The sequence below is a fragment of the Poecile atricapillus genome, chromosome W (genome assembly GCF_030490865.1).
Source record: "Poecile atricapillus isolate bPoeAtr1 chromosome W, bPoeAtr1.hap1, whole genome shotgun sequence".
In the NCBI taxonomy this organism is placed as follows: Eukaryota; Metazoa; Chordata; class Aves; order Passeriformes; family Paridae; genus Poecile; species Poecile atricapillus.
In genome coordinates this window covers 97,492,940-97,503,085 of record NC_081288.1, presented here as the reverse complement: position 1 = coordinate 97,503,085, position 10,146 = coordinate 97,492,940, and the positions used below count along the sequence as shown (strand labels likewise).

Genomic DNA, 10,146 nt, shown 5'->3' with positions numbered 1-10,146 from the left:
CCCCCTGCAATTCTACCTTCAAACCCCTCCCCAATTACCCAAATAAACACCTCGAGTCCTTCCCCAGCTTCCCCTTCCACTGAAACTGCATTCCCTCACTCCTTGAAAACTGCAACTTCTATTTTTCCAGCAGAGGTGACCTCGCTACCATCTCCACCTAATACTGTAAGCCCAAACCCACCACTGTTATAAATTCACTCAAAGAGAGTGATATGACTTAATTAAAGAGGATTTTATTAATTATAGCAAGTTGTCGTGGTTTCAAGCTAGTAATAAAAACTTATTTATTTTTTGCTAGAGATATGGATTAAAATAAGAGCAAAACAGGCTTAAAACTTAAAGGAATAAAGACAGTTTATTAACAAACTACTAGAATAAAAATACCAAAATAAACTTTCAGAGAACCCTTTTACTTTTCACTACTTGATCATTTCTTTGTACACATAACAACATAGAGACAAAAAAAGTTTTATAATCTTGGTGGTCAAAAACAGTTTCAATTTTAGAGTCTTTTCATCAGTCCCCGCAGAGAAACAGAAGTCTCTTTCTGCTAATCCATGGAGTTTCTAGAGTCCACTCCTCCCATCTCACACCACTCTGAGGTGTGCAATGGGTCAAATTGAATCTAGGGATGCTATTTTTAAGGATAAGTGATTCAAAGCAGAAATCTTTTTCAGTTGTCCCTGTGAGCCCTCCTGGAAAACAGCCATCTCCCTGGCTCCTTTAAGGCTTTAAAATCTTCACTTCACTCGCAAGTTCCAGCAACTCACAGGATCATAATCATTTTTCTTTTCTTTAAAGTCCACACTTTGAATACTCTATTCCTCCCATACTCTAGCCATGAATTAAAGGAGTCTTTAAACTACTGTCCATCTCCATAGCTGCAACAGAAAGACTTTTCAGCAACAAGCATCTTCTTTTTCTCTCTTTCTTATTTAAACTTAACTCTTTTCTTCACTGTTTCTGGTAGGTTTATGATGTCTTACATGTTAATTGTCTCTCTTTCTCTGTTTGTTCTAAGAAAAAAGAGTAATCTGTTGTTTATCTAGGTAATAAAGGAGTTAAAAGAAGAAAGCTACAAAAGTTCATAGTGTCCAGTTTCAGTCTAGCAACAGACTTTGAAAACTAAACAAAACTGCTAAACTGCTTTTCTCTCCTCCCCCCCCTCCCTGCGGCCTTGTCCCGGGCCTGGGAGGGGGGGGAAAAGCCAAGACGGAGCTTGTTACCTCTCCAGAGCCGGAAACAAAAAAGAGAACGAGACAGCTCTGAGTGTACTTCTTAAGGGAGTGTTTACAAGTTGAATTCACTTTTTAATGGTCAGATCTGCTGTCAATTCTTGAAATGACTGATAATTGGTCAAGAAGAAAAACTCCCATCAGTCACCAGTAGCTTCAACTTCCTCTTTTTTTTCACTCGGTTTTAAAGGTGAAGTTAACCCATGATACAAGCGAGCAATAAGCGAAAGGACAGCGCTGGACGGCCGGGAAGTGGTCCCACTTCGCCGCTGCCGTACTTCCGTTTTCCGTGCGTCCCCTTTTAATCGGTCCGGCTCTCCGACGACGTGTCCTTTCTCGCGTGTCTCTGCGCATGCGTCTCCATTTGTTAGGGGGTCTTTTTCTGCCTTCTAGTGGTCGCAAGAGGAAGATCGGAAGTCTTCCTCAGTCTTATCTTCTTCACCTTTCTTCACTGTTCTCTTTAAAGGCTTAGCTCAGTAACTTTCTGGAATTCAAGGAATCTTAGCAAGGCCATAAAAATTATACAAGCGTCAGTAACAACCTTCAATATAATCTTGATTTTACAGAACATAGCATTACAGAGCATCATATCTACATGTTTAGTCGAACAAAAGGGTCTCTGTTTATCACAACCCCCCCCTTTTTCTATTCCCTTCTTTTGTTCGCTAAATCTTTGTAATTCCCTTTTACTTAGTTCTAAATAATCTTCAGTTTCTTCCCCATTTAAGGCTTCATATTTGGTTTGTATAAACATAAGGTGAGCTGTTTCTAACCTGCTTTTTATGATGTTAATAATTTTACTAAGAATGCAAGGGCCAAAAGTAAGTCCTAGGATTAGTAAAATTAGCGGCCCTGCTATGCTAGATAGTAAAGTTGTTTGCCAGGGAGAATAATTAAACCAGGATTCGTACCAACTCTGCTGCATTTCTTGCTCTCTCTTTCTCTTTTCCAGTCTTTCTTGTAATTTTGGCCATGGTTTCTCTTACTATCCCGCTTTTATTTACATATACACAACATTTTTCCTTAGGTGCAGCACAAAAGCCTCCGTGTTGTAAAAATAATAGGTTTAATCCCCTTCTATTTTGCAAGGCCACTTCAGCCAGTGAGTCTAGGGAGTCTGTGAGGTCTTTTATAGATTTATCAGTTCTCCTTAAATCCTCATCTACTGAAATTCTAAGCTCTCTAAGCCCCTGGTGTTGATTAACTAAGGATTCTACACCTGTTCCTAATCCAGCCCCTCCTATGCCTAGCAATACGGCTACTGTTAGTGCTGTGAGGGGTTCTCGCTTCACCAAATGGTGTTCCGGGTTTTGGTATTGTATATACATATATGCTTCAGAATGATAAATAATCCAGGGAATTATTATAACCTGTATGCAAAATTCATAGGTTTCATTTAAGGCTGTTATAGAAACACATGGGGTTACTCCTAAAGTGTTACAAACCCATTTAGTATTAGGTGCTGGAATCAGCCACTGAGCTGGCTTGCGAGGGTCATTAATCTGTATTTTTGTCTGACATAAATGATTCTTATCTGGGGGCACATTTCCCACACATTTCCCTTTTCCAGTGACTCGAGATAATGTTATTCCTGGGGTGTCTTCCCTTCCCAATTTCCATAAGCAGGCAGCAGGATTGGTGCCGTTTACTCTTTTTGGTTCTGCTATGGAGCCTATGGCCTCATAAAAGGGTGGGTTAATGTTATAGCATAACCAAATTCTCTAGTTAAATTTGGGTGTGTATCATTTAATACTTTAAAGGTAGCTTGCAAAATTTTCCAAAGAGCTTCGTTTCTAAATTCTTGGGGTGCCTCTACCGTGGTTGTTACTTGGGTGCTATTTTCTAGTTTTTCTGAATGGTTATTCTGATCTCTTACTTTAGGGTCTACTGCTCTCCACACCACTGGATTTGGTCCAACAGATCCCAAATCATGTGGAACCATCTCTTTCTTTATAAGAATGTGCACTCCCCGATCCTTTCCGGGTTCCCATACCCTGAGACCCCAGGATCGTCCCAATAACCACCCAGGGTCTTGGGATTGTGTGATATTGATGTAGTGAAATTTGCAAGTCCCAACATATGTTACTTCCCCTGAGGGGCCTATCCAGGGTTTTATACATCCGTGTGGACCCCGTTCAACCTTTAGATACTTATCTGGGTTCTGTACTTTCCACCCCATGGAAATTGTCTCACAGCCCCAATATCTACAGTAAAATTCCCCAGGGTAATTACAATATTCTCTGCCTGGATTAGAAGCTGGGCCCATATATAGTACCTTACGCCCAGGCGGGATACGACTAGTACCCTTCCACTTAATGAGAGAATCTAGTGTAACTTGAAAGCTAGGGGCTCCAGAGGTGATCTGTGATTGAATAATAACCTGGTCTTCCCATAGGATTAAAGACCAATTGAAGGGTTTGTGAGTCTTACTTATACAAATGTTAAATGTGCTGATTAAGATTATAAATGTTACTGACTTCTTTAATGAGCATTTGCTTCCCCTGCTATAATAGAGGCTTTTCCTTTGTGAAGTGTCAATTTGGATCCCCCAGAAATTATTTCGCTGGGTTGTCTTATTCCCACTCTTGTGGCATTTCCAAGACCATGACCTTTTGGTCCCATGTATATTGGAGTGTTTCCCTCCACAGTTTATTACTCCTCTGCCTCTCCCGTCGTCAACCCGGTTGCCGCGGGACACGGGGTGTACCATCTTCTCGGCAGCAAGAGTACTCCTCAGGAGGGAAATTACTCCTTCTTTTATTGATTCTTTGTATGTATTTTTCCCAATTTTTATGCTTTACTAAAGGGGTATTGCATCTCAATTCTTGGAGCCACCGTCTGCACAACGAAGCTACTATATTTGCTACAAAAGGCGCAGGTTCGTTTGGATGGTAACAATAATACAAGGGGTTTACTCCTTTTGAATATATCGCCCACCACTTATCTGATCCCGTTTCAAACTCTCCTGCTCGTATTCTGGTAACTAGGGCCCAATTAGTGAGTCTCCTCTGGGCAGTGTAGCAAAATCTACACACCCCTCTTGGTGGGTAGCCTCTATGACAGTGGGTCCACCAGTGCTCTTCACATATTATACATTTAAAACAAACAAAAGGATAACAATTCTGGCATAAAGCACAGCCTATTTTAAAACTTCTATTATATATTTCCTCACCACTAGATGGAGGTATCTTATATTCTATATAGAAGCCTTTATGGAGTTTACTATTCATAAGTTTCTAAGCAAGTTAATAGTTCTTGGATGTTATTTTGTTCGGGTTATCTTAAGTCTCAAGTCCCCAGCCGGGCTAACCACTTCCCAGTTATTAGTTTTTGGTGGTTCCACAGGTCCCTTTATCCAACTGGCATGCGTCCATCCCTTCTCCGCTGTTCAAACTGCAGAATCAGTTGTTAGTAGGACTTGATACGGTCCCTCCCACTTCGGTGTTAGGGGATTCTCTTTCCAACTTCTTATCAGCACCCACTCTCCGGGTTGTACCTGGTGTAATATAAAATCCAATGGTGGTCTTTGAGCTAGCATTCCTTTTTCCCACAATGCCTTCTTGAACTTCATTAATTTTATTAAGTACTTATTGATGTATTGATCACTCACATTTGGATGTGTTTGAACTTCCTCTATATTATAGGGCATACCATATAACATCTCAAAAGGGGAAATTCCCAAATCTGCCCTTGGCTGGGTTCGAATATTGAGAAGGGTTAGTGGAACACATTTAACCCATGATAGTTTTGTTTCTATCAATAGCTTAGTAAGTTGCTTTTTTATTTCTCCATTCATCCTTTCTACTCTCCCAGAACTTTGTGGGTGCCAAGGGGTGTGTTGTTCCCACTTTATTCCTAATGCTTCAGACACCTCTTGAGTTATTTTCGATGTAAAATGGGGACCTTTGTCAGAGTCTGTTGTCTCTGGTACCCCATATCTTGGAATTATTTCTTCCAATAGCACCTTTACAACTGTTCGTGAAGTTTCCCTAGATGTTGGGAAAGCTTCTACGAAACGGGTGAGATGGTCTACTAGGACCAGGAGGTATTTAAGTCTCCCTACCTTCGGTAGTTCTGTGAAGTCAATCTGAATATTTGCAAAGGGTCTTTTTGCCAAGGGTCTCCCTCCATAAGGTAATTTTCTGAGATTTTTCCTATTTGTTTTTAAACATGGGAGGCAGCTTCTAGTAATTTGCTTAGCTAAGTCGTGAATACCTGTGCTCATATACTTTGCCGCAAAATAGTCTATTAGTCCCTGTGCTCCCCAATGTGTCCTTTGATGTATTTTTTCTAATATTCTTTGGGCTATGGCTTTTGGTTATACTTCCCGGCCATCTGGAAGGAACCATCTCCCCTCTAAGTTTTCTATTGCTCCTGTCTCTGGGAGTTTTAACCTCTCTTCCTCAGTAAATCTACTTCTTAAGTCACTATCCTTATGTTCTAGAATTTCTTCCTGCCCCCCTTTTTCTTTTAGGACCATTGTTCGTAACGCCGCCCGTTTTGCCTTCTGATCGGCGGCATTATTTCCTCTACTCCTCAAGTCCATTCCCTTCTGGTGTCCTTTCAAATGAACCACTGCCAACCTTTTGGGCCTTCTCAGGGCCTTTAATGCTGCAATTATGAGTTTTTCATGAACTAAATCTTTCCCTTGAGAGTTTATTAAGCCTCTTTCTTCCCACAGTTAACCAAACGTATGCGCCACCCCATAACTATATCTGGAATCTGTATATATTGTCCCCTCCTTTCCTTCTAGTAGTTTCAATGCCCTTAATACTGCATACAATTCACAGGCTTGGGCTGACCAAGATTTGTCTAATGGACCTGATTCTAGAACTTGCAAATCAGGTCCTCGTATTATAGCATAGCCTGTTTTCCTCCTTCCTTCTATTACTCTGGAGGACCCATCCACAAACAGCTTTTCTCCGCTTTCTAATTCCTCTTCTTCCAGATCAGGTCTAATTTTGGTTTGCTCCTCAATTGTAGTTATATAGTCGTGTGTCAAAAGTTCACCTTCGGGTTCTCCATAAAAAAATGCAACCGGGTTTTGTACAGTTGTGGTTTCTAATATTAAGTTTGGGGCCTCAACTAAAATTCCTTCATATTTTAGAAGTCTAGCATCTGAAATCCATTTTTCCGCCTTTTGTTGTAGCACACCCCGAATGTTATGGGCGGACATTACTTTCAAATTGCTATTAAAGGTGATTTTTCTAGCTTTCTCCACCAGTAGGGCACATCCTGCTACTGCTTGTAGACAGGCTGGCCAACCTTTACTCACAGGGTCTAAAATCTTTGATAAATACCCTATCGGCTTCTTTCTCCCTGCCCACTCCTGAGTTAGGACTCCAAAGGCAATTCCATTTTCCACATTTACAAACAAGTAAAAGGGTCTTCTCAAATCTGGGAGACTCAAGACAGGAGCATGAATTAAACTTTCTTGTAGTTCCCGGAGTTTTTCTCTATCTTCTAAACTCCATTTCATTAATCCCTCCTGTGTCAATTTATGATATAAAATTTTAACTTTACTGCTATAATTTTCAATCCACTGTCTACAATACCCTGTTAATCCCAAGATTTGACGTATCTGTCTTTTATTTTTAGGAATTGGTAGTGACAAAATTCCTTGTACTCTTTCAGGGTCTATGTTTTTCTCCCCTTTTCTAAGGTAATGGCCTAAATATTTTACTTCTTCTTCCACAAATTGGAGCTTTGCCTTAGATACTTTCAATCCCTTTAAACCCAGGAAATTTAACATCTTAATACGCTCTCTCCTTACGTCTTCTTCCTCTTTCCCAGCTAAAAGCAAGTCATCCACGTATTGTATCAAGGTCACTCCTGGGTCTGTCTGATAATGCTGTAAAATCTGCTCTAATGCTTGCCCAAACAAATTGGGAGATTCTGTGAATCCCTGGGGCAGTACTGTCCATCTCAGTTGTTGTCTCCTCCCCGTGTCTGGATCTTCCCATTCGAATGCGAAATAATCTCGACTAGCCTCATCAAGAGGGCAGGCCCAGAATGCATCCTTTAAATCTATAACACTGTACCACAAACTGTCAGGTCCCAGTTTGCTTAATAACGTATACGGATTTGCAACTACGGGTAACCGTGCCACTGTGCGTTTGTTAATTTCTCTTAAATCTTGTTCCAAATGATAAGTCCCATCTGGCTTCTTTACTGGCAGTATGGGTGTGTTAAAAGGTGACATACATGGTTCTAATAGTCCCTTACTTAACAATCTGTCAATTTCTGGTTTCAACCCTCTTCGTCCCTCAAGTGACAAGGGATATTGTTTTATTCTGACTGGGATTTCTGGGTTTTTAATAGTGACCGAGAATGGGGTTGCCTTCAACTGTCCCACACTCTCAGGTGTATACCACACTTCTGGGTTTATTTTGTCTTCATCTTCTACTCTTAAAGGGCATAGTTTTATTTTCCACTCCTTATCAACTATATCTAAATGTATTCCCAATTCAATAATTAAATCCCTTCCCAACAAATTATAATCTGCTTCTGGTACTAACAAAAAATTTCCCAACCCGATTTTTGACTCTGATTCTATCATCACATCTTTAATAACCCCCACTTCAAAGGGTTCCCCCTTTGCCCCCACTACTGTGGCAGTTTCTTTGGATATACTACATCCTTTAGGTAAAAACTGAATGGTTGATCTCTCAGCTCCAGTATCTACCAAGAATGTTATTTCTTGGTGCTGGGGACCCACTTTTAACTTTATCAAGGGCTCTTTCTGGTGTTTTTTGGTCCCCAGAATAAAGAGCCCCTGACTCCCCTAGTCTTCTTTGAACATCTTTTCATCCTGGATCCTCACCCTACATTCTCTCTTAAAGTGTCCTCTCTTTCCACAGCAAAAACAAACTTTAGTGTTCTGTCTTTCCTTTGAATCTCTGATCGGTCTCTGTTGTTTCCCTTTCCAGGTTTGATCTCTACTTTCTCGTACAACAGCTACCATCATCTTAATTTGCCGCTTCTGAGCCTCCTCTTCTCTCCTAACATACACTTTTTGGGCCTCGCTCAAAAGTTCATCCAAACCCCTGTCTTGCCACCCCTCCAATTTTTCTATCTTCCTCCGAATATCCTCCCAGGCTTTTGCTACAAATTGTGCTTTAAGCAGTGCTTGCCCTAATTGGGTATCTGGATCCATTCCGGAATATAGTTGAAAATTCTTTCTTAGCCTTTCCAACCATTCCGTAGGAGTTTCATCTTTCTTTTGCCTCTCATTAAATGCTTTATTGATATTATGACCCCTTGGGACTGCCTCCCTAATTCCTTGAATTATAGTAGTCCTCAAATCCTGCATGTGTACTCTATGGGCTGGATTCTGATGATCCCAATGGGGATTTTGGAGGGGCCATTTTACATCTGCCAGTGGTCCCTGGACATGCTGAGCATCCCAGATGCGCATGCCTTCCCTTCTAATCATGTTTTTCTCTTCTGCCATAAATAAAATATTCAGGATAGATTGTAATTCCTCCCATGTGTACATATTGGGTCCTAAGAATTGATCAACTCTTTCTGCAACCCCCAATGGATCTTCCAGCAAATGCCCCATCTCCTTTTTTCAAGTCTCTGACATCCCCCGAACTAAGAGGGACAGATATAAACCCTATTCCAGCTTGGGGGCCACCCATTGGCATCTCTCTTAATGGGAATAGGTTCTCCTGTTTCCTTCTGGATCTATTCCTGGTAACAGGCCCCACGTCTGGCATGTCTGGCATGTCTAAATCCTCCTCCTCGGGATTCGGAGGGGGAGGGGGAGGGGTTTGTGGTGGTGGTGGTACAAATGGAGGGGGGGGTATTATCAAAGTGTCTTCTTTTCGGGCTTTCTTTTTCTTTCCCTTCCCCTCCCCCAAATTCTCTGTCAATTTAAATATAAAAACCTCGGGATTTTCTACCCAGATCTCTGCATAAGCACTTTCTTCTGAACTAAAGGGGATCTTTGTGTTTACCCAGGAATTTAACTTTTGTTTAACCCACTCTTCGGTTGATCCAAATATTGGCCGAAATACATTCTTTGAAATTTCCTTTCCTCCCCATATTTCTACACAATAGTGAATCATTTTTGCCCTATCTTTATTTTCTGTCCCCGGGAAATACTTCCAATTATCTAGTATAAAACCCAACGGACTATCTTTAGGTACCGGTGGTAGTTTAACAGGTACAGGAGGCTTGCTCTTCCCCTGTCCCATTCCTCTGGAGTGTCTTCAAATCACACAATTCCTTTCGCTTCCCCTCGTTCGTGGCCCAGGCCCTCGCGGGCTAATGGGAACCGCACTGATAGAGGGTCCGCTCTCACTCGGGGAATCCAGCTACCAGTCCCCCTCTCACGCACACACACACTCACCACACTCCAGGATCCCCGACCCCCGACCGAACGGCTCCCCTTTATACTCACGCGTCCCGCGTCTTCGTCCGGACTCTGTGCACAGAATTTAAGGGGTCGACCGGTCTCCCTTTTGCTTATTGCCTTAATTTTAGGTTCGTCGGTGCAATTGAGGCAGGAACCGGCCCCCCCCGGGCCGCTAAATCTTAGCGGGGCGCCTCCCGGAAGTGCCGAGGATCCGTCCTACAGATTGCATCCGAGTCACGGGGCACCAAATTGTTATAAATTCACTCAAAGAGAGTGATATGACTTAATTAAAGAGGATTTTATTAATTATAGCAAGCGAGCAATAAGCGAAAGGACAGCGCTGGACGGCCGGGAAGCAGTCCCGCTTCGCCGCTGCCGTACTTCCGTTTTCTGTGTGTCCCCTTTTAATCGGTCCGGCTCTCCGACGACGTGTCCTTTCTCGCTTGTCTCTGCGCATGCGTCTCCATTTGTTAGGGGGTCTTTTTCTGCTTTCTAGTGGTCGCAAGAGGAAGATCGGAAGTCTTCCTCAGTCTTATCTTCTTCACCTTT

The 10,146-nt window shown here is 42.0% G+C and overlaps 1 protein-coding gene across 1 annotated transcript; it reads right to left on the bottom strand.

Annotated features, from left to right (window-relative positions):
* Positions 1-336: 336 nt before the first annotated feature.
* On the bottom strand, positions 337-9,928 carry LOC131591647 (uncharacterized). Its single transcript, XM_058862582.1, has 2 exons — positions 9,643-9,928; positions 337-4,731 (listed from the first exon to the last, which is right to left on the bottom strand). Exon 2 carries the CDS (start codon positions 3,943-3,945, stop codon positions 2,908-2,910), a length of 1,038 nt encoding a protein of 345 aa, XP_058718565.1. The 5' UTR covers positions 3,946-4,731; positions 9,643-9,928; the 3' UTR covers positions 337-2,907.
* Between the last annotated feature and the right edge of the window lie 218 nt (positions 9,929-10,146).